Below are 22,817 nucleotides of genomic sequence, written 5' to 3' on the forward strand. Positions count from 1 at the left end.
TGCCTGACTGTGTTGTGCCAACTGTAAAGTTTGGAGGAGGATCATGGTATGGGGTTGTTCTTCAGTGGAAGGGAACTCTTAATGCTTCCGCATACCATGATATTTTGACTGGCCCTGACCTCAAGCACCTTTGGGATGAGCTAGAACGGAGATTGTGAGCCAGGCCTTCATGTCCAACATCCTTGCCTGACCTCACAAATGCCCTTCTGGATGAATGGGCAGAAATTCCCACAGACATCCCAGAAGAGCGGCCGCTGTTATAGCTGCAAAGAGGGCACCAGCTCCATATTGATGCCAATGGATTTATAATGGGACGTCATATAAGTTCTTCTGGGTGTAATCGCCAGGTGTCCCAATACTTTTGTCCATGTAATGTAATGATTCTGGTGTAACTTCTGATAAAGCAGGAGGTCAGAGGTTAAAACCTGTATTGCTCAGGAGTGGGACTGTATGGTATGTTTGTGTGCTGCAGGCTGATACTTTGGGTAAGTTTTGGGTACGTTAGCCAGTCGGCTAACATCAGCTAAGCTGTGTACTAAAAGGCCAGAATGAGCTTCTGTCTGCCTTCTGCCGTCTCCGTTCTGACCTCAGCTCAGAGCTCCTGCTGCTTTTGAGGTCCATCAGTTCCAATAACAGCTGGACTTGTGGTACTAATTCCTGGATCACTACGAACCAGCAGCCTCATCGTCACATTTGAGTGAGTTCGGCTGCTTCAAAACTAATTTCTGGAGAGGAACTCCAGTCCATTCCACTCATCAGGGTTTCGTTTTGTTTGAACTGAAATGATGTAAACTTTATGCAATTGAGACACGTAGCTCATGCGTGTGCAAGAAGCTGAGCTGCTGGCTTCCTGCAGACAGAAATACTGATGTGTAAAAATGGGCCTCTGGCGGTCAGGAAGAGGCCTTGTTCTTCCCCACTTAAAAGGGCAGCACGTGGAGGACGGACTAGCTGCTCAGTCACTGCCTGAGCAGTCTGTCTTAACCCGGTCCTTGGGGACCTCCAGACGTTTCATGTTTTCACTCCTACCCAGGTAGCTGGGAGGAAGCAGAAACATGAACTGTCTGGGGGTCCCCGAAGACCGGACTGAGAAACTTTGGCATAGAGGAGAACTGCCTGTCGGGGGTGCAGGGCTGGGGAGGGCCTGCAGGCCTGCAAATAGTTTTTTCCAATATCTAAGTGTTCCTGCTCTTTCATTTGTCTCTAGTACCTACCTCCTCTGCTGCTCACTGTTTCTCTCCCCCCTGTCCTTTCTCTCTCTCTCTCTCTCTCTCTCTCACTCTCTCTCTCTCAGACGGACCCCTCAGCCGCTCCCTTCACCACCAGCCTCCATCCTCCTGCCCTCACTCCCACGGGAACCCGCAGTCTGCTCCGCAGCCACCTCCCCAGGCTGACTACATAATTCCCCACTCGGTGCACCCCTTCCACACGCCCCTGCCATCTCACGGCCCCGCCCCCGGCCACACCGTGCCCCCCACGGCCGTGCCGCCACCCTCTCTCTCCGGCCACGGCCTGTCAGGCTCCGCGGCCCCACTCCCCCAGCACCTGCCCCCCGAGCACCAGGCTCTCCACCACCACGTCCCGCCACTGGGCCCCTCGGTCCAGAGGCTGCACCAGCACGACCTGCTGCAGAGGATGGAGGTGCAGAGGCGTCGGATGATGCAGCACCCCACGTGAGTGCCATCAAACGCTGCTTCAATGCTTCCCCAGTCTCCGTTGTCTTTTCGTCTGAGTATCTCACTCCGGGGGATTAATGCTGGATCTGTCCCTTTCCCTCCCCCCCCCCCCCCCAGACGGGCCCATGAAAGGCCACCGCCTCACCCCCACAGGATGCACCCCAACTACGGACACGGTCACCACATCCACGTGCCACAGACCATGTCCTCACACCCACGCCAGCCAGACCAGCGGACCACCTGGTCAGTCACCTGCTTTGCGTGTTTAACTGACTGCTGTTTTTTGCCAGCTTTCTTAACCCATTGTTTCCAAATCCGATCCTCAGCGACCCATCCTCAGTCCACGTTTTTGTTCCCTCCGAGCTCCCTGACAGACAATGCACATTTTTGTTCAGCGTTTGCTCGGTGGGGAGCTGGGATGGGGCAAAAACGTGGACTGTCTGTGGGTCCCCGAGGACCGGATTGGGAAACACTGTGTTAACCTGCTAGCCCGTGCTGTTATGATGATGCCCGTCTCGTCTGGCCTGCAGGGAGCTGGGGATCGAGGCAGGAGTGACCTTAGCCCCATACCCCTCGGGGCACCTCCACCTCCCTCACTACCACCCGCCGCCCAGGCTGCACCACTTCCCCATCCCGTTTGTGGTGAGTCCCCAGCCGTAAGCCACACCCTCCTTGCTCTCCTTCAGGAGGAACCCTACACTCGTATAGTCATAGGTGAGGTACGGCTTTGCAGCCCACAGTCCCAGGGGCTACTTTACCACACCAAGCTCTAACTAGTTTTCCATCATTGGTTATTTCATTGATTGACTTTGATTGTTTACTCCAAGCTTCATTCGTTCCCTCTCTGGATTTTTCTGTTAACTGTCTTGTTGGGCACGTGCTGTTTATCCTTTCAGCCGGTTCCTGGGTACTATGGGAGTTTGCCAGTTACCAGGCAGTGAGTGAATGATCTCACTCAGAATGGAGGGTTGAATGACCACCGCCACTCTTTCTCTCTCAAACAGCACACAGGCGTTCCCGAAGTGACGTACCCACACATCCGCTATATCTCATCCAGGATGACGGGATTCCGGCGGACCTATGAAGTAAGACGCCGCTCGGCATCTCCTTCTTTTTCCTTTATTGATATTTAACTCCGAGTTGACGTGAGAGTTTCACCCCTTTCTGCCAGGATCTGCTGCACCTAGAAGAGAGGCTGGGCACTGTGAACCGCGGCGCCTCTCAGGGAACCATAGAGAGATGCACTTACCCACACAAGTACAAGAAGGTGGGACGGCATGACCCAGGGCATTGTGGGAAATGTGATATTGTGTGTGCCGAAGAGGCTAATCCAGAGTCCGAGTCAGAACATGTGCACCTTCTGTCTTTTGGGATGTATCTTCCAAGAGCTTTTCAGAGTTGGTTTAAAGGAAAAACAGCATGATTTTTACACTTAAGTTGTTGGCCAAGTGACAAAACACCTGCTGATGTAGTGTCAGTGTAAACAGTTCCTTGAAGGCAGCGGGCATCTGCCAGACCCAGCAGGCTGCTTTACTTTAGTGGTAAGCAGGAATAATTGCAGCCTAACATTGTACCACCTGATGTGGAAGGTGCCGGAGAGAGTCTCTGGTAGACGGTTAAGCACTAGAGGGTACACTGGTCCCAGTCTCCGTCTCCCATGCCGCCGGTGGCCCTTTCGGGTTTACTGTGGCATTTCGGTGTCCCCATGAGGCCTCTCACGCCTGCCGTATCTCTACACCGACAGAGGAAGCTGCACGGGAAGCAGGAGGAAGATGAGGGAGCGGAGGAAGACACCGAGGAGAAGTGCACCATCTGCCTGTCTATACTGGAGGAGGGAGAGGATGTCAGGTACGCTCCGCGCGTTGTGACAGCCATGTGTCACATTGACAGTCACTCAGTAGGTCTTCTGGTTTGCAGACTATCTCTGTAATGTGTTATATAAAAAATATATTGGGAACAGGGGACTTGAGCTGAGATAATGGATGAAATCATCAGTTTCTATCAGATTTTTACTTTAACAGATAACCACCTCAGTCTTGGCATAATGTGCAAAAGACCATGTTGAAAATGTTAAAACTGGTTTGTTTTGAGTCATTATTTGTCTGAATTTTCAATTTAAATCAATATTAACGTTTAGGCTGTCATTTTGTCTGAGTGCCCAAATTAGAGACGTTTATGTGATGGCATGGATTATTTGTTCAGCCCCCTGGTGGTGCAACTGTGAAACTACAGATTTTTGTTGCCAGCTGAATCTGGTAACATGACATGCATATATACTTGTCAGATTTGTTCAATTAAGGTAAAAAGAAGGTGTTCATGTGTTATTTGTAGGCATGAGAGTTTCTATTTTACCACCTGGGTTGGTGTGTGGATAGGGGTGTTAGTTATGTTGTGCATGTAATCAAATGGTTGTAGGTTCGTATCCTTTGATTTGCCCCCTTTGGGCCCTTGAGCAAGGCCCTTAATCCCAACTGCTCCAGGGACAGACTCACCCTGCTTTCTCAATTGTACATCACATTATAGTTAATAAATACATGTATATCTCTGAAACTATGTGGAGAATGTAACAGTGGCCTTTTTTAGAAAGATTCATGCTTATGTTTCATTATGCTGAATTTATACTTCAACGAAAAAGGTGTTATGCTTTAAACAAGCTAACAAGCCATTGGCTCGGGGTGATCCTTGTCCATTCATTCTTAGCCCAGAAATGTTTGTATTTAAATGGCTGCTCCCTAATGGTAATTCCCCCTCTTCCCAGACGCCTTCCCTGCATGCACCTGTTTCATCAGCTCTGCGTGGACCAGTGGCTGCTCACCAACAAGAAATGCCCCATCTGCAGAGTGGATATCGAGGCCCAGCTGTCTGCGGAGAGTTGATGCTGCTCTCAGAAACCTCTTATGTGATTTTAATTCTCTTCCTTTTCTTCCGTGCTGCAGTCAACCAAAGATGGCATGAATTACCTACGCAGATTCAAAATGGGAAAAAACATAACATGTCGAGCATTTAAACTACAGTGCCGGCTGCCACATAGTACCCATCCTGCTAAAAGCATCTTCAGTGAGGATTTTAAATTTTGATTATATTTATAAAGCTTTTTATGTAGCTTTTCTCCCCCTCCTGTGTCTTTTTTTTTTTTTTGCATGGTTCTTTGTGACGCATTTCTTTGCACATGTAATGAATTAGGCTACTCACGGCCTAAATACCGGCTGAGTGTGCTACTCTGGTAAAGGAAGCATTTCTGTGTTCATGATGCCATGCTTTACTGGAATAGAATGTCAGCTTCATCCATCGCAAGACTCATTTAAATGATTCTGTTGGCATATGGTCAGTTTGATCATTTGGGGGTTGGGGGAATTAACACATTCCTTAAAATTAGGAGGAAGACACAAACAGCTGCTGTATTAAGTCTTTGAACCACCATGCAGTGTCCATTGAATGGGAACAATCACAAAATATGTAGCTTCCCAGAAAATACACATGCTTGGCAACCCCCCCCCCCCCCCCACTGGTTTTTATGCACAGTGTTGCACACATTCGCAGCTGATGTTTGAGAAAAATGATTGAATGTCACTTGGTGTATTTTAAATTAATCTTTGATCTTGTGTGTGGCATATGCCCTGTGTCAGAGTCTGTATTGTATGCGGGCAAAACTGTGGGTGACATCATAGGTTTCTAACTGACAGGTAAATCATGTTCCACCTGATTGTGTAACCTGTGGGCGAAAGCGAATCATGGACTGGAAGCTGAGTATGGCCACGCCCCCATTTCATTACCGTTCCTGTTTATAAATATGTGTTCATACTGCCTGTTAATGACATCTCCATGTGAGGAGTTGATAACAACCCATCTTAGAGCAAGTTATCAGTTGTCAGTTCTTAGATTTTTTTTTTTCCGCAGCAAATGTTTTTTGCCCTGAGGAACTTAACACTAATGTTATTCTCAACTAGCTAACTTGCATATACTTGCACATCAAAAGCTGAAAGTAATAAGACAGGGGTCTTGTGAAAATAAGTGTGTTGAATCGATGTATTTCTACTCTGACTGCTGACTTTCGGGGGGAAGAAAATCTCACTTTGAATGGAGTGTTAAAATACAGTTACTTACGGCAGGTATCCATGCGTTCAGATTTAATGGCCCCATGATGCATCTCGGGGGATTTATATTAGTTTTAAAATAATATTAATAAATAAAGTTAGGCAACTCTTACTTGTGTCTGTCTGTCTGCCAAAGCAACAGCGCATCTTGGATGGTCTCAGATTTCAACGCGAAGGGACTCTCTATCTGCATTTGAAACGGGGGTGATTCGGCATTCAGTACAGTCTCCCAGATCAAGTATTAGAAGTGATGTTAGTATGTACACATAGGTACCACTTTCACGAGACCACAGTATTAGTGGCTACATTTCACTTCTCACCAGTGAAATAGCATCAAAGTTAGACCTAAGTTGTATCATATGGACATGGAAGTTACATTTTCAGTAAAAATTTAATGCGAATGAAGGCGTAAGACGTTCGTCTGCTAAGTACAGTGGCAACCAAAATTATTCAAGCCCCTTTAAAACTAAGGGTTTACAAATTTAAACTATTTCTGAAGACAGATTCTTTAAAAAGTATCAGTTCACTGTCATTCAAATTAATAATGAAAATGTATAATGTAATATTTCAGTAGCAAGATATTTGTGATATAGCTATGTCATAATTATTAAACTCCCATTCAATTATGCTGTTTTTTAATCATTTAATTTGTAAGGCTACAAAACTGTTTAAACAATGACATATTTATGAAAACAGTACTGATTTAATTTGCTACCACTGTGATACAAGCACTATATGGAAAGACGTACACCCACAGGATGTTATATGACATCATCCCATTCTAAATCCATAGGCATCAATATGGAGCTGGTTCCCCCTTTGTAGGTATAACAGCTGCCGCTCTTCTGGGGAGGCTTTCCACAAGATTTTGGAGTGTGTCTGTGGGAATTTTTATCTATTCATCCAGAAGGGCATTTGTGAGGTCAGGCACTGATGCCTGGCTCACAGTCTCCGTTCTTGTTCATCTCAAGCATCATGCACAAGTTTATAACTTGCGGTACAGCGGCAAACCTGTCGAGATGTGGAAGTAAAAGCAACATTTCACTTAAGAGAGTCTGACATATGAAAAGAATAGCTGAGAAAAATCTCTGCTGGAGACCCTGTGGCGTGACCTAATGAACAAATGTATCGCTGCAAATCTAAGAAGGAGAGAGTAGAATCAAACTGTTTGGACCCATTGATCAGCAGTATGTCTGGCACAAGGAAGGAAATGCTTTTAAGAAGAAGGCCATACCCATGGTGTAGCATGGAGGAAGCTCAGTCCTGCTGTGGGTGTGTTTTGCTGCATATTTGATGGGATTTAAAGCAAGCAGCGGCGGCATGGAGACCAAAGAAGCATTAGCACCTTAGGAATGGGCTAAGATTCCAGCAGAGAGGTGTCAAAAGCTGGTCGGCACATACAGGGAACATTCAGTGGAGATTTCAAAGGGTAAAGGATGCTCTAGAAAATACTGACTTTGTGGAATGATTTTACACATGGACCTTAGTGAGGAGAATAACTATTAGTAGTGAACAATGTTCTCAGAATGAGTCAAAAAGGAATCCTTTGACTGTTGAGTAAGGCCTTAGTTTATACATTCTCACTAATTTTATTCACATCACCAGACTGCCTTGCAGCTGAGAGGCCTGAATATTTTCTGTTATTGTATGTAACAGTCCCATTAATCCGGGGCAGATCACCGATTTAGAAGAGAGCAGCCATGACAATAATCATATGCCAAGGCAGTAAAGGACCCGCTGCTTCGGCAGAAAAAGCTAATGACGCTCTGAAATAGAAAATACATGTGGCATAGGTAATAATTCCAACACTGACTGTAGTTAACTACAGGGTGACCATGTTTTACATAAGGAGTCGTCCAAGCAACACAAATGTGCACAGTACTGAAAGAACATGAAACCTAGTGAAATATCGGACATGTCAGGCAGTTTTAGGTCCCAAAAAGACGAGGTATGGTCATGATAGTTAATCGCAAATGAAAATCCATCATAATGAAACTACTAAGTAATGCCTCAGAAAGCCTTTATTGTGCCTTCGGGACCTATATGAATAATATCGGTGTCAGCAAAGGAATTTCGGAATCTTGGTCCTTTAAACGGGAAGCCATATCTGCGTTATGAACAACATTTCCCGACATGCTTTGTCCTCTGACGCCTGTGCATCTCTTCCTCCTCGTGTATCGCGAGAAACGATGTCATTCCTCGTCGTAACATTTTGGTATAGGTTTTTAAATTATGCTTCATCTGAAATCTCTGGATGCACTGGTGTCGTATAATTTACGATAACACGAACTACCAAAAAAAAAAAGTGTTATTCTGTTAATAGGAAACCGCGACCTCCGACCGTTTTTCAGCAGCCAATCGAAGGAGAGCGTCGTACGCTGAGGCAGCCAATGAGGAGTCGCGGAGCGGTATTTGAATGGTAGCGGTGGTGTTATGCTTTGCTTGTTGTTTCAAATTAAATATCTTGGGTTGTGCTGGTAGGCGTTTTCTAACTTTTCTAAAACCACGTTTGACGATTTTAATATTGTTCTTTTACAGAACATTTTTTTAAAAGAATGTCTTTGGCTCTTCGCGCTGCGGTGAGTATAAAGCAATATTTTAAGCTCGAAATAGTTGTGAGCATTGCAGAGTCTTGGCTTGCATGTATTTCGACAGCCACGTACAAGTAACTGGCTGGTTACGACGCCGAGCTGAAGTTTATCTGGTTAAAGTAGGCTGTTAACGTGCTTGATTTGGTCGGATTTCTGGATTTTCGCTTCAAGTTGCTCTATTGTAACGGCTGTATGAGTATCAGTGACTGTTTATCCGCAGCACTGATCTGTAACTAGTTAAAGTGTGTTCTGCGTGAACAGGCCGCCAATGCCGAAAATGCTGCTCCGATGGGCAAGGCAGCGATGTTGGGAGGAAGGAGGCCGGCCTTGGGGGAGCTTTCCAACATTTCCAAAGTGTCGCTAGTCAAGGTATGCCCTTTACTGCGCGCCCTGAGCCTCGCTGTATGCTAAGCGCTGCTCCTTAGCGTCACCCCTTTATGCTCCAACAGAAGACTGCTACCACCTGGAAAGCTGCCGGCCTGAAAGCTACCAAAGGCCCTTCCCAGCCGCAGGGCAAGGCACAGCCCAGATGCGTCCCCGCTCCGGCCCTGGTCAGTGCGCCTGCTCCGGCGGCGCCACTTTGCGCAGATGTGTCCATGAAGGAGGAGGAGGACCTGTGCCAGGCCTTCTCAGATGCGCTTCTGGCTGTAGAAGATATCGATGAAGGAGACGCTGACATGCCTCAGCTGTGTTCCGAATACGTGAAGGACATCTACGTGTATCTCCGGGGGCTTGAGGTACTAGTTCTTAAGCAAGTACCTTATCCTAATTCAGTCCTCAGGGCCCCCCAGACAGTCCACATTTTTGCTCCCTTCAGCTCCTGTTAGGGGAAACGCTGCCCTAATCCTACTTCCGAAGATGCCTTTAACTGGCGTATTTAGTGTGTGAAGTCCGGTAGCATACTCGGAGCTGCCCTCTGAGTGGTTTCCCTTTCTCTCTAGGCCCAGCAGTCCATCCGTCCGAAATACATGCAGGGCTATGAGATTAATGAGCGCATGCGTGCTCTCCTGGTTGACTGGCTGATCCAGGTGCACTCCAGGTTCCAGCTTCTGCAAGAAACATTGTACATGACTATTGCCATCATTGACCGCTTCCTGCAGGCAAGTCTGTTTTTCCTGAAGATCTTTAAAATGGTCTCTTCTGATGCCTTCAGTCTCGTGTTAAATGCCCAACTCGGTCCTTCAGGTGCAGCCGGTTTCCAGACGTAAGCTGCAGCTGGTTGGAGTGACTGCCATGTTGATTGCTTCGAAGTATGAGGAGATGTATGCCCCAGAGGTGGGAGACTTCGTCTACATCACCGACAACGCTTTCACAAAGGCCCAGATTCGCGAGATGGAGATGATGATCCTGAGACACCTCAACTTCCAGCTGGGGCGGCCCCTTCCCCTGCACTTCCTCCGGAGGGCCTCAAAGGCTGGCAATGTAAAGGAGCTCTGAGCGACTGGTTCTGCCTCCTAAGCTGGTAAGGCGAGGCTGACTTTATGGCTGCTTCTGTTAAGGCGGACGCCGAGAAGCACACGCTGGCCAAGTACTTGATGGAGCTGACCCTGACCGATTACGACATGCTGCACTACAATCCCTCTGAAATCGCTGCCGCTGCCCTCTGTCTCTCTCAGCTGGTGCTCGAAGGACACAAATGGGTAAGAATCGGCCCTGATCTTTCTCTCAAAGCCCTGCACTGCCGTGATTGGCTTGGTGTCACTTGTTTTTCTTGGGTTGTCTAGTCTGCAACACAGCAGCACTACACCACATATACTGAAGACTGCCTCAAGCCGGTAATGCAGCACATGGCCAAGAATGTGGTCCGTGTCAACGAAGGCCTTACCAAGCACCTCGTAAGTGACGCCCCTTTTCCTTTTGTGACTGGATCTTTGTGGTGACTAATGGCTTCTTCCTGCCTAAGGCTGTGAAGAACAAGTATGCAGGCAGTCGACTAATGAAGATCAGTGTCATTCCTCAACTGAAGTCTGCAGTCATCAAGGACCTGGCTGCCCCTCTGCTCTGAGGCCACCTTACAGGCTTGATTGCTGCACTTTAAAGGAGCTCATTTCAACAAACTGTGGGGTGGGGGGGACTACTGGGGTTTTATGTACATTTTGTGAAATATTATGTGTATAGATGTTTTTAAAGATGTTGGATTGCTTGTTTCTGACGAGTAGTTTTATTTGTTCTCTGGTATTGCCATGCTTTAAGTGCTCTGGATGATTTATTTTCCCCCTAATTAAAAAGCCAATACTTCATTGACAGAAGCCCCCTGTCTTTATTTACAAATTCTGGAGTGTTAAAACATTTTATGCAACTTAAATGTGTAACAAGCTGCTCCTAAATCATTTGGTTAGAGTGGGTATTCCACTTAAATTTGAGTAAATTCCATTGCTGTACAGTGTGTTCTGTAGTAATTGAAAATGAGCTTTGGAGCATTTCAGTAGCATTGATACATGCTTTCACACTGGGTATATTTAATCAGGATGGTCATAGTGACTAGCTTTATAGGATCAGGGTTTCCGCGGGTCTTAAAGTCTTAATCACTTTTCCGTGAATTAAGGCCTTGAAAAGGTCTTAAATCAGACCAGCAAGTCTTAAATTCATATGATCATGGCATTAATTTTTGTGAGGGATTGTTTCCTCGTGTGTTTTGATTTTAAAGAGAAGCGAAAGCGTAATTTCTGTGCTACATGGCTTGGATCGCTCAATATTCATTGAACGGTAGATGGCGTTATGTGTTGCTTCATCTGTCAGTAACCCGAAGAAGAACTTGACAAGCATGCGCAGATGAACCCTTTCTTCTAAAGCGCGCTATTTAGACATGTAGTGCGATTGGAAGGCCGAAGAATGCGTATATTCTGATTCTAATACAATATCATAATTCTTATGATTATAATATATTCGTATGAATTTCCCTACGATATTTTTTTTTCCTTAAATTTTCTTTATTTGGTCTTAAGGTCTTAAATTTACTCTTAGAAAACCTGCAGAAACCCTGTAGGATGGTCACCAAGTCCTAATGTGATGTTGTGGAAGGTGATGTGATGTCTTGTGGCAGGTGTGCTATGGGACATGCCTTAAACTTCAAAGTGATGGCTGACGATTCATTGAAGATTCCATGTGCATGGAAATTCGTGTGCAAAGTAGAGGAATGATGACGTGAAGGTTTTGATTACTGGCAGTGCAGGTAAGAACTGAAGAAAATTACTTAATGACAACACGGTAATGTTTTGTTAAATAACCTTTAATTTTGTTTTTCTGTAAACGTTTCTTAAAAATTCCCTTCATAAATTTTACATCCTGGGAGGAGTTGGCTGACGGATCCTATATCCTGGTCATAAAGTGCTTTTAATCCATCAATTTGGTTACTTCATGTCTGTCTTCTAACTGCATTTTAGCAGAGAAGTAACTGACATTCATGGAATTTTAAAATATTTCAAACCTCTGGGGTTTGTTTTCTGAAGTTGTAACAATCTTCTCTATGGAGCAGTAAACAAAAGTGAAAATGCAACTACAAAAAAAATCTGCTTAAATTGGCATGGGGGCTAGTTAATGCCGTAATGTTTTAACTGCCAAGGAGACAAACATACAATACAGCGCTAACTTAATATTTTCAATGAATGGTATCGGCAATATTTATAAATTAATCTCATTCAAATACTATTTGTAAAATCAATTCCAGCAGCATTCATACTGACAAAAGAAAACCATTTTAACCATGAAATACAGACTTTAAACCAACCACCTCTCCTTTTAATCTGTGAAAATCCCTTTACATACAAAGATATAAAACAAAAGCATAGAATTTCTCCTGGTTGCACATATCATACATGCTGCACCTCTTCAAATAAAACAGCTCATCTTCGATATATCTAAGTGGAAATAATTACAAAAGACAAGAGCTTTAAATAGAATAAATAGTTTTGTTCAGTGCTCACAGGAATTGTATAGCCTACATCAGCTCTGAGACGATTTCTTCAGGTCCTTGTGTGAGAACAACTCTGCTACCCACGCACTACACCTGGATACATGGAGCAGTAGGACCCAGGTCTGGGACTCCAGGGCCATGCAGCAGTAGAGGAACAGTTGCCCCCCACACCTCACCCCCTTCCAACGGCTAGTTTTCCCTGTATCCGCCATTCGAGTCTCCTGGTGGACAGCCAGCCTAGATCTTGTTGACATAGTTGTTGGGGAACAGGCCCTGTTTGCCTCGCAGTCTCCCTGTCCACCAACCAGAGGCGTCTGGGGGAAAAGAGACAGACTGAGGTTGAAGTCTCCACCTCCAGCACTAAGCGCAGCAGGAGGGCTGGCATGTATCCTGCAGGCCCCCGGAGGCGTGACTCTCTTACCTTCCTTGATAATGTCGATGATGTCATCAGCATTGAAGCTGAGCTCGTCTGTGTCTTGGGCATCGTAGGCGTACAGAGCCCTGCACTGGGGGACCTGTGGTTTGGGCTTAGGGGTGGGCTTGGGCCGGCCCCCACCTGGGGCAGGCCTGTTGACGCTGTGCCTGTGAGCACTGGAGGAGAAACGAGGCAATGTAACAGGAATCTTAACCTAGAAGTCTCCTTTCAGTAATCCAAGCAGCAGTCCTGTGATGCTTCACTTGCTGTTAGGTGGATGACATGCATTATGTACACCTGAGGCTGCGACACGTGGCATCAACAGTACGACAACATTTCGCATGAGACAACGTCATGTTTCAAAGGTATTTTTTTGAGTGACCACTAGATGGCAGTGCACCACGCAAAAAAAAAAGTCAGGCACGATGTGGCGGCTTTAAGGTTCTGCGTTATAAAAGGAGTGATAAGGTACGCAGATACAGCTTCAGTTTGCCAGCTTGTTTACAGCATTACAATGGCGGAACAGCCAAATTAACCACATTGTCATTACCAAAGGGCATAGGAACTTGGGGGGGATATAGGGACCCCCCCCCCGAAATGTTTAATTTAAATTATTTGTCCCTACAAAAAAAATGGACTTTTACGTTTAAATTATTGTAAATATTATGGGATATTGTAAAATATCCCATAATTGCACCACATACTATGACTTTGCAATGCTGTATCGAGCTTTTGCTTGTTTGTGGAAATGCAGAGCGCCCCATATTCTAATAACCCAGTGTTCTGCTGAATAAATAAATAATAAAGAATTTTATTATTGCTCAAAAGTTAAGTTCTGTTTTTTGGGACAATTCTTTCCAGACCCAACATCATAGACAAAGCAAAACTCGGCCTAAATGCTACTGGCTGTGAAACACCCAGGGACCCTTATTTCAGGAACAAACAAGCAATAACAAAATAAACACTTAAGCACAAAGTGACATCCCCCGCAGAGTGACAGAGTCACAGGAGGAAGGAGACAGGTGACCTCTGCAGGAGAGGGAGTGACAGACAGTGACAGTGCGCTCTACTGAGGCGCACTATGGCCCGCCACCCAGACACACTCAGTGACTCACGTTCTTCCATTCGCAGTTGGTTGCAGTCCTCCGTTACTATAAAGGAACACATCATTCCAGTCAGCGAAGGCCAGCTTAGGTCCTGCTAACCGGGTCTCTAACCATCTATGCCAGAGTTTCTCATCCCGGTCCTCAGACAGTCCACATTTTTGATACCGGGAGGTGGGAGGGAGCAAAAATGCGAACCGTCTGGTGGGGTCCCTGAGGTCCGGGTTGAGAAACATCGGTCTGTATGACGGCCGGTATGAGTGAGGCCTCTTTATGGCGTGTTACATTGTTAAAAGCTTCTTTTAAAAGGAAACTTCTAGAAACATATTTTTTTCTCATTAGTGATTTGTTGGGTTGGGCCAATGAAATTCATTGGAGTATGACTCAATGTGAATTGCCGATAAAGACGTGACTGTGAATGGATGGATGTTCTTGTCCACAATCACATTACCCATGAGGCCTATGGCCTGTGGCAGCAGCGCTTACCCAGCTGCTCCCTGGTCCGGGACTCTCAGGCACTCCAGGTTGGGTTGGACCCGGCTGCCCCTCTCCTTCGCCTGCATGTTGCTCACGGCCGCCGGCAGAAAGGGCCGGCTGGTGCTGTTGGCCTGTGGCCTCTGCGTGGAGTTCTGCGCGTATGCGGCATTCCTCTGCCCGGCTGCATGATTGGTGGTCTTCAGACCCCCGTTTTGATGAGAAACTGAAAAGGTGCCATTCAACGGGATCCAAACTCATTAAAAGAACATCCAGACCTTTCTCTTCAAACACGTCATTTAAATGGAACAAAATTAGCAAAACATAATAAAAGTGTAAGGAAACAAGGGGTGGGGTAGGAGAGACCCCATAAGGCTTTCTTGGAGTGCCCTACCTGGAGGTCCTGGGGCAGCCCGTGATGGGTAGCGCTGGGGGATTTTGGAGGGAGCAAAATTCTTTCTTGAGGGGCCTGGAGGATGATAAATGTGAGCAGAGTTTTTCATCACTGAGCATGAGCATGTATTGCTCACCCCTGAGTAGTATTTAAATCGAATTGTATGTCAGGGAGACAAAGAGGGAGGGGGGAAAGAAAAGAGGCGGAGCCCCAGGGGTGGGGGACAATAAAAGGGGTGGGGCCTTGGGGTTGGGGATGGGGAAAGAGGCGTGGCCTCATGTGGGGGATAGGAAAGAGGCGGGGCCTCGGGGTGCTCAGACATGGTACCTACGTGTGTTCCTGGGCAGGCCGGGTCCGATGCTGACCTGCAGCATCTTGTTTGAGGGCCGGAGCATGGCCACCTCGCCCTGCCCCACTATGAACTGCACCTGGCGAGAGCCGCCTCCACTCCAAGGGCCCCAACTCTCCTTCTTCAGTTTCACTTCAAGTCTGAGGAGGAGGAGGAGGAGAGGAGAGATTCAGCTGGGAGTAAGAGAGGAGCCAAAGGGACCACACAAAGCCGTGTGTAACTGTGACCAAAATGAAAGAGAAAGCAACTGTAAAATATAAATATGTAACCAAAACTCAGGGAGAGTTAAATCATTATAAATGCAATACACATACTTCAAAGAAATATAGAAATAATCACACCCATCTAAATTAAATCAGATAAAAATGAGACAAAACTTTAAGGAATCCCAGGGGGAAATATCTGTCCTGCAGCATCACAAAAATAACTTCCGGCACAAAGGCAAAACACAGCATCTCCGCTGACACTGAAAGGGAGAATAGGGTGCTTAGCCCTAATTAAAGCGAGTTTAGATAAACTAAGACATTCTGTCAGGAGATTAAACAGAAGCAAATAGATATGATTTTGGTCCACAACTCAATTTTAATAAAATATACAGTATTTGCGTTTTGCATTTGTACAGCACAATAGTCCCTACCCAAGTAAAGAACGAATAAAGGATCTTTATTCATCCATATGACAAAATTGCTTACACGTCTCATTTTGCTCTTCATGATGGACAGACACAAATATATACACAGGCAGAAGCAAGTGTTGTGGCCAGAGCACAGGGTCAGCCAGGCACAGGCTGGGGTTAAAGGTCTTTGCCAAGACTGCAATGGCCATGTGATTAGTTAGCCGACTGCAGAATTCATACCCACAACCTTTTGGGTCTCAGGACAAGTGCCTAACCAACTGAACTGCACCCTGTTACTTAAAAAAATGCTTCTGCCATGTTTCTATTCTGGGGCAATAATCACTAAACTATAAAAACTGGCTCTCTGTTATGGGGGACCTCATTATTCAGAGCACAAAGAGTCCAAACTCAGCCCTAGGACAGAGCTGCCTTTCCTCAGCTCAGTGCCCCCCGACACCCTGACTCCCCCACCCCCCACCCCCCAGCAAACAGCAGCAATAAGCCAGACCCAGGTGTGACACTGATACGTTCTGTGAACGGGCTCACTGACGTATTGGCAAACTTCATTGGCAGCTTCCTCTGCGTCCTCTCCTCGAAGCGGCGCGCCAGCAGGCTCACCAGCTCCGTCTTGAAGGTGGATTCCAGCAGGCTGTCATACTCCTGCTCGTGCAAGATGAAGAAGTCGTCCTGCAGGGTGCTGTGGAGAGGAGGACAGTCAGACAAAGCCGGAGGGCAAATAGCCATACCATTTCCATCACAGGAGCAGAGTGGGGGGGGGCGGGGCAGAGAGGGGGAGGGGCGGAGTGAAGTGAGACAGAGAGGGGGAGGGGCAAAGTGGGCGTGGCATAAAGGGGGGTGGGGCCTCCACCTGACAAGCAGGGCCACGCCCTAACTCTACGGGCACTGGCTGAGCAGAAAAGGCCGCCCGCTGGGGTCGCTGCGTCAATAAACTTAAGTCTTTTTTAACGACTATTTTACGAGCACGCCCCCCACCCTCATAAGCCCCACCTGTTTCACATTAACCGCAGGCCAGACTCTGTGCACGTGCCACTCCCAGAGAGGAGCGCACACACACGTATGTGCAGATACACATACATACAGATAATGCCGCTGCAGAACAGAACCTCCACCCGTGAAATCAGGTCAAATCTGCCCCCACTGCTATACGGACAGGGCAACAGGGTAACAGTGGTCCGCAGGAAGAATGGCAGAGACGTTACAGCGATGACTGTCTGTACATTACCTCTGTAACCACCTTTCCTGACCAGCATGTAAGCTGGACACACGGACATATCTCACCCAGGACCAGATGCTTAAGAGGGAGGCTGTGTGAAGCTTACACACATCTGTGGCCTCCTGAATCTGAGGTGGGGGGGTGGGGCTGTGTATTTCTGTTACTAGCAGAGATGCCCCGGGGCCCCTGGTTAACTTGCCTCAGGGGGGAGGAGTCTATACAGGTGGGAATGTAAGTGTAGAAACATCGAAGCTAGGAGAGCAGCACAGCGCCTTCACCCGTCTCACCTGAGGGACAGCCCCAGGATCTTTTCAATCTCGATCTTCCGCTTGACCACCTCCGTCACCTGACCCTTCTCCGGGCCCTGCTTCACCTTTTCACGGCCAATCAGGTACAGGCACTTGGGCGTCAGGATGAGGTCCCTCTTTATGCCCTGGTCACATGGAAAGTGAGCCTGTGAGTGCTTCGGATCGACCGCAGCTGGGTTGCAGGCCACCGCAGGAAATGCGAGAGGAGCACAGGGCAGCGGGGGAGAGGGCTGCCCCAAAAAGGCTCCACGTTAACAAAACAAGAAAACGGAGGTTCTTTGCTGGGAAGACTGAATATTATGACATGGCACTACAGCACTGCCCGATCATGTGACAGGGGCTTTGAGGCCAAAGCGGCACCAGTGTGAGGTGGGGGTCCTGACCGTAGCACTGCCCGATCATGTGACAGGGGCCTAGAGGCCATTCAGGGCCATTCAGGAACCACCAGGGAACCTGAAACCATCTTAACAACAAGGCTAGAGCCTCGAGTGAAGCCTGTGACCCCCCCCCCCCCAACCCCCGTGAGAAGTGTGACGCTGGTCAGGAGAGAAACCTTGAAGCGGCGGTCGTATTTGGTGACTTTGTCGGCGAAGTCGATCTTCTCCCTCTTGGCCAGGAAGCGGCGCAGTTCCGGCCGGTCGTCCATGCCCAGGTAGTCGCCCACAAAGTTACGGTTGATGCTGTGCCTCCGTCGCTCCTTCTTGTTCAGGAGGAGATCCGAAGCTGGGGGGAAGATTGAGGGGGGAGTCACTGAGACACAATGCAAAGGACAGGAGACGGTGTGGAAAAACAGAGGATTCGCTACAGCAGTGGGAAGCTGTGACTGTGTGTGTCTGTGCTGTACTGTATGCCTGTGCTGTACTGTATGCCTGTGTTGTACTGTGTGTGTCTGTGCTGTACTGTGTGAGTCTGTGCTATACTGTATGCCTGCGTTGTACTGTGTGTGTCTGTGCTGTACTGTGTGAGTCTGTGTTGTACTGTATGCCTGTGTTTTACTGTGTGCATCTGTGCTGTTCTGTGTGTGTCTGCGCTGTAACTGTATGCCTGTGTTGTACTGTGTGTGTCTGTGCTGTACTGTGTGAGTCTGTGCTATACTGTATGCCTGCGTTGTACTGTGTGTGTCTGTGCTGTACTGTATGCCTGTGCTGTACTGTATGCCTGTGTTGTACTGTGTGTGTCTGTGCTGTACTGTGTGAGTCTGTGCTATACTGTATGCCTGCGTTGTACGGTGTGTGTCTGTGCTGTACTGTGTGAGTCTGTGTTGTACTGTATGCCTGTGTTTTACTGTGTGCATCTGTGCCGTTCTGTGTGTGTCTGCGCTGTAACTGTATGCCTGTGTTGTACTGTGTGTGTCTGTGCTGTACTGTATGTGTCTGCGCTGTAACTGTGCACATACCTTCCTCTCTCATCTGGACATACTTCTTCCTGGCCAGGTACTTACGCCAGGCCCGTTGGATGGTTCTGGCAAAGCCGTCAAACTTACGCTCCCTCGTCTCTTCCAGCAGGAACAGCTGAGGGGGGTGGGGGGGACACATCAGCATGCTGACTGACCCAAAGGCGTTCCTATTCATACACCTTAAAACGCAACCAAGCTGATGCACAGCAAACAGTGACACACCCAACACAGCCAGCTCACCCAACGCGCACAAACACAGAGTGCTGAACACCCTGTGCACACAAAGCAGTGAGCCTGCCCCCCTGCCCCCACCAGCTCCTCGTTCTCCCTGCCTTGTTTTCATCATTGGCCGGATCGCCACAGAGACTAAACTTCCTGTTTGCTGCTGGGGCCCTGTGAGACTTGGCTGAGAGCCAGGGGTGGGTCAGCCAGAGGGCATCAGAGCCATCGCTGAGGGCGTGTGGACCGGCCCAGGAGGCACAGGGCAACCCAGCAGAACCCTGGTGTTTCTGCTCTTGGTCTCAAATGTCACTGACAGCATGACAGCTGCAAAACCTAACAGCTGGCCCAGTTTAGCCTCTGAATGAGAGGAATGACAGCTCAGCTGAGTCTGCAGGGATGTTTACGAACCACTTATTGCTAATGCAAAAAAAATAAAAAATACCATCACAGAGCTCACAGAATAATTACTCTGCATTGCTGGCTTACTAGGGGAAAATGCTTTTTTATTAATTCAGCCACTTGGAGTTTTATCAGCCAGGGCCAGACTCCAGAACCCCGGGGGGGGGGGGGGGGGGGGCTATGCTGCATTCACACCTCCCAGGTAGACCCTGACATGCAGCCACAAGGGCCGATTCAAATGTGCGTGGAAAAGTCAACAAGTGAGCTCACAGGCGAGTCACAAAACAAGGCTTTGACTGAGAGGCCCCCACAGCTCAGCCTGCTCCCCTTCCCACAATGCCATGCTTCATCAGCTCTGACAAACGCCGCACTTTGGATGCTAACTAAGTTGCCTCTGCGTCAGGCCTATCCTGTTACTGTGACCGGTGAGGACACGCGTGTGAGATGGTGCGGACTCACCGACTCGGGGGCCTTGATGAAGACCTTGGTCCGGCCCAGCTGAAACTGGTCTTGGTCCATGTTTACGGAGCGCAGCAGGTGAAGGACGCCCTGCTTCTCATCGCCCCGCCAGGTGGGCCAAGACTCCCGGGTCAGGATGGCGTACCTTGGGGGTGCAGGGGGGTAGCGAACCACAGCCTGAGTATGCCCGAGCACAGCACCACGGTGACAGCTTATTAATACGGGAGCAATAAGCAGCCCCACCTTCTGGTTCAATGTGCACCTAAAGCCCAGACAAAGGTCCAGTCCAGTCCAGCCTGTACTCCCATCTCTATCTCCATCTCCATCTCCATCCTCAGCCCTCACCCTGAACTCTGCAGTCATCCCAGGAGTAAATACCCAGAAGTCTTAGCTGCACCATTACAAACATCAGCAAATCCATGGCTGCTGACTGCCTCTGAATGGCCCAGTCTATCTGCTGTATGCTGATCAGGCCCCAGAGATAATATGGTGGCTACAGTCTCCCTCGGCACTTCTCAGTATACAGGGCTTCGGGTGTCGGCCAGCAGGGTTCTGTCAGTACCTATGGCTGGGTTTCCCCCCTGTTTAAATGTTGAATTCAGTTTCCAGTACAGATAGAAGGTTGTGGGGGATCCGCATGTCACCAACCTGTTGAGAAACTTCCGGAAGACCCTCCTGTAGGCATAGCCAGCACGCCGCACCCGGATGTTTTCCTTCAGCCCAAGGTACTCCACCTGATGCTTGACTCTGCCGTGAGATGAGACACAGGCACTTTCTCAGGCCAGACACACCAGGGCTTCCTGCACTCCCATATACGGGCAGGAGTGCCAGCGGGCTTCCGGGGAAAACAACAGTCCTGAATGCTATTAAATGGGCAAAAAGCTGGACCCTGGCTTCCGCACAACAGGAAGGCTGTTGGCTGCCGAACAATGCAGCACGGCAGGTCAGCGGGCCGAGCATTCAGCCGCGGGTTTGTGTGAAGCGGAGGAAGGAGGTGGACAAAGGCAGAACATGCGATGGGACCACGGGGGCCACGGGGGCCACGTCACCCTGCATACCGGCCCCGTCGTGGGCCAGGGTGTGTGTGTGCATGTGTGCGCGGGTGTGTTAATGAGGAAACGTGAGTGCAAAGAAAATACAAATTAGTACCTATAAGGGGCGCGCGGAGGTTTATTATACAGAAATAGCTTTAAAGAAAACACAGGAAAGCCTGAAGACGAGCAAAGAAAAGGCTCAGATTACAGAGTGCTGGTGGTGAGAACATCTGTTTAAAAATTCAGGTTTGCGTGCCTTGCATGGGATTATGGGAAATAAGTGGACATCTTATGTTAGCAGCTGGGTGCTGTTAAAATAAAGAATTATTACCTGTCTACCAGTGTGGCCAGCACTGAGCACCGTGTGTGTATGTATTTGTCCAGAGTCCGGTCATGGCCACAGACAGCATTTGTGTATGTGTGTGTGTGTGTGTGTGTGTGTGTGTGCTATTGTTTGTGAGTATGATGTATTGTGTATTATGTGTTTGTCTCACCTTCCCTCCTCCCAGTCCTTTGGCTTCTTAGTCTCGTTGGGCTTGATGCAGCGGATGTAGTGGGGGGTGCATTTCATCAGCGTGTTCACCAGGTCATTAGCTTGTTTCTGAGGGGAAAATCAAGGGAAGCTGAGTCACAGCTGATTGAAGCACAATGAGTCATAGTCATTAGACAAAGCAGCCCAAAGCAGGTTCAGATTACATCTGCAGTGAATCTCCATGCCAGCATTAGCACTGATCATCACATTGCACCTGTCAGCACTTATGAATATGCTTTCCAAGACTAATCAACAATTTAAAAGTTAACAATGAACATCACTGAAAAACGTTCAAGGAAGTACTGAGGGGCTCAGGAATAATGATCTGATCAGGCAGACATCTAGCAGCACAAAGCAATCAGTGCTGGTTCCTGAGTATGGGTTTGTGTGTGCGCACAGCCCCACAGTTCAGAGGTCCTGATTCAGGCCTCTCAGGGAAAACAGGCAAGTGATTGGTCCTTGCATCCATTCTTTCAGCGGAGCGGCCCCAATATGGGAGAAGCCGCAGGACATGTGCGGAAATCCCTCTCCCCACATGAGTCCGTCACACCGAGGCTGACCTTGATCTTGCTACCCGCCGTGGTGGGTCGACCCTTCTTGTCCTGGGTCAGGTTTTCAGGGAAGAGGGCTCGGATGAAGCGTCTTATGAAACAAAACAGAGAGGGACAGAGCTGGTTGGCGACATGAACTCGGAAACAGTAAGATGTGACACAAAAAAATTACAGCGCTATTCTCGCTTTTCGTGCTACAACATCTCTCCTAAGAAAAGCTTGGATTATGGTGTCCTTGACGTCGACTCCTGGCCAAAGCTCACAATTAGGATAACTGTGGTTTTCAGCTGCTGTCGGATCGAACTGAAACTTTCACATCATTGAGGAGCTTCCTTACATTCCCAGAGAACTGTTTCCCAGCGTGGAAATGCTCTGCAGGGACATAAAAATGTACCCATCGTTCTCCTTGTGCGCTATTTCCTTTGTTCACGGTTGTCTTAAACCGAGACTAATTTTCAGCAGCATAATGCCCTTTAGACGACACTCAGTGGATGTAACAGCATGCTGATTCTTCCAGGGTTTTAAAATAGAAACTCCATAATTTAAAAACAGAACAGGCTTAAAAATATAACTTTTGGTCTGAAAAAAAAAATACTAAAGCAACTGATGCTAGCAAAAGATTTGTAGATGTTTAAGAGTTTCCAGTGGTATATAAATAAGAATAAACAAAACAGATGCATATCTAAAGCTTAATAAATGAAATGGTTGGATTTCCATGTAATGCCGGAATGAGCATCCTGCTTGGGGATTATGGGAAGTAAATGGGCAGCTTTGTCTGCATGTGGACAGCTGGCTGCAGACCATGAGAATGAAGTAAGGCCTGCTGGGGGCGCCACCTCTCAGGAGTGTGTGTGTGTGGCTGCTTCTGGGAATAGGGTCGGAGGATAACCCCCCCAAACGCCCATTACAAAGGCTGTGCGGCTGTTTGCACAGATGGGAACCTGCACACGGCGGGGGCCAAAGACCAGGGCGCCCACCAGTGCGTGCCGCAGGCTGCTTCCTTACAAACAAAAACAAACGAAACAACATGTTACGCTTCCGTGGCAACAAGACAACG

At 47.9% G+C, this 22,817-nt stretch overlaps 3 protein-coding genes across 6 annotated transcripts in view; 2 read left to right on the forward strand and 1 right to left on the reverse strand.

Moving 5' to 3' along the window:
- Positions 1-6,396, forward strand: part of rnf111 (ring finger protein 111) — a 34,946-nt gene extending 28,550 nt beyond the window's left edge. For both annotated transcript variants that reach the window (XM_023814038.2, XM_023814037.2), the window contains exons 8-14: positions 1,295-1,673; positions 1,794-1,919; positions 2,207-2,318; positions 2,681-2,761; positions 2,848-2,943; positions 3,421-3,524; positions 4,435-6,396. In XM_023814038.2, coding sequence (XP_023669806.2) covers positions 1,295-1,673; positions 1,794-1,919; positions 2,207-2,318; positions 2,681-2,761; positions 2,848-2,943; positions 3,421-3,524; positions 4,435-4,552 — 1,016 coding nt within the window. In that variant the 3' untranslated portion in view covers positions 4,553-6,396. The remainder of the gene's footprint in view (positions 1-1,294; positions 1,674-1,793; positions 1,920-2,206; positions 2,319-2,680; positions 2,762-2,847; positions 2,944-3,420; positions 3,525-4,434) is intronic.
- Positions 6,397-8,181: 1,785 nt separating this feature from the next.
- ccnb2 (cyclin B2) lies at positions 8,182-10,610 on the forward strand. The gene is made up of 8 exons (XM_023813939.2): positions 8,182-8,349; positions 8,623-8,730; positions 8,811-9,098; positions 9,303-9,461; positions 9,547-9,783; positions 9,861-10,001; positions 10,086-10,196; positions 10,265-10,610. The coding sequence occupies exons 1-8, from the start codon at positions 8,326-8,328 to the stop codon at positions 10,364-10,366; spliced, it is 1,170 nt and encodes a 389-aa protein (XP_023669707.1). The 5' UTR covers positions 8,182-8,325; the 3' UTR covers positions 10,367-10,610.
- Positions 10,611-11,569: 959 nt separating this feature from the next.
- The window catches only part of myo1ea (myosin IEa), a 43,387-nt gene continuing 32,139 nt past the window's right edge, over positions 11,570-22,817 (reverse strand). For 2 of the 3 annotated variants that reach the window (XM_023814067.2, XM_072717982.1), the window contains 14 exons: positions 21,770-21,851; positions 21,172-21,278; positions 20,292-20,390; positions 19,644-19,788; positions 18,564-18,678; positions 17,721-17,890; positions 17,147-17,292; positions 16,176-16,322; positions 14,992-15,149; positions 14,661-14,735; positions 14,279-14,492; positions 13,805-13,840; positions 12,696-12,865; positions 11,570-12,588 (listed from right to left, as the gene is read on the reverse strand). In XM_023814067.2, the coding sequence (XP_023669835.1) occupies positions 12,512-12,588; positions 12,696-12,865; positions 13,805-13,840; positions 14,279-14,492; positions 14,661-14,735; positions 14,992-15,149; positions 16,176-16,322; positions 17,147-17,292; positions 17,721-17,890; positions 18,564-18,678; positions 19,644-19,788; positions 20,292-20,390; positions 21,172-21,278; positions 21,770-21,851 (1,741 nt within the window). In that variant the 3' untranslated portion in view covers positions 11,570-12,511. The remainder of the gene's footprint in view (positions 12,589-12,695; positions 12,866-13,804; positions 13,841-14,278; positions 14,493-14,660; positions 14,736-14,991; positions 15,150-16,175; positions 16,323-17,146; positions 17,293-17,720; positions 17,891-18,563; positions 18,679-19,643; positions 19,789-20,291; positions 20,391-21,171; positions 21,279-21,769; positions 21,852-22,817) is intronic. The other variant, XM_023814068.2, reaches the window with a different exon arrangement.

Source organism: Paramormyrops kingsleyae, chromosome 11 (assembly GCF_048594095.1).
Source record: "Paramormyrops kingsleyae isolate MSU_618 chromosome 11, PKINGS_0.4, whole genome shotgun sequence".
In the NCBI taxonomy this organism is placed as follows: domain Eukaryota; kingdom Metazoa; phylum Chordata; class Actinopteri; order Osteoglossiformes; family Mormyridae; genus Paramormyrops; species Paramormyrops kingsleyae.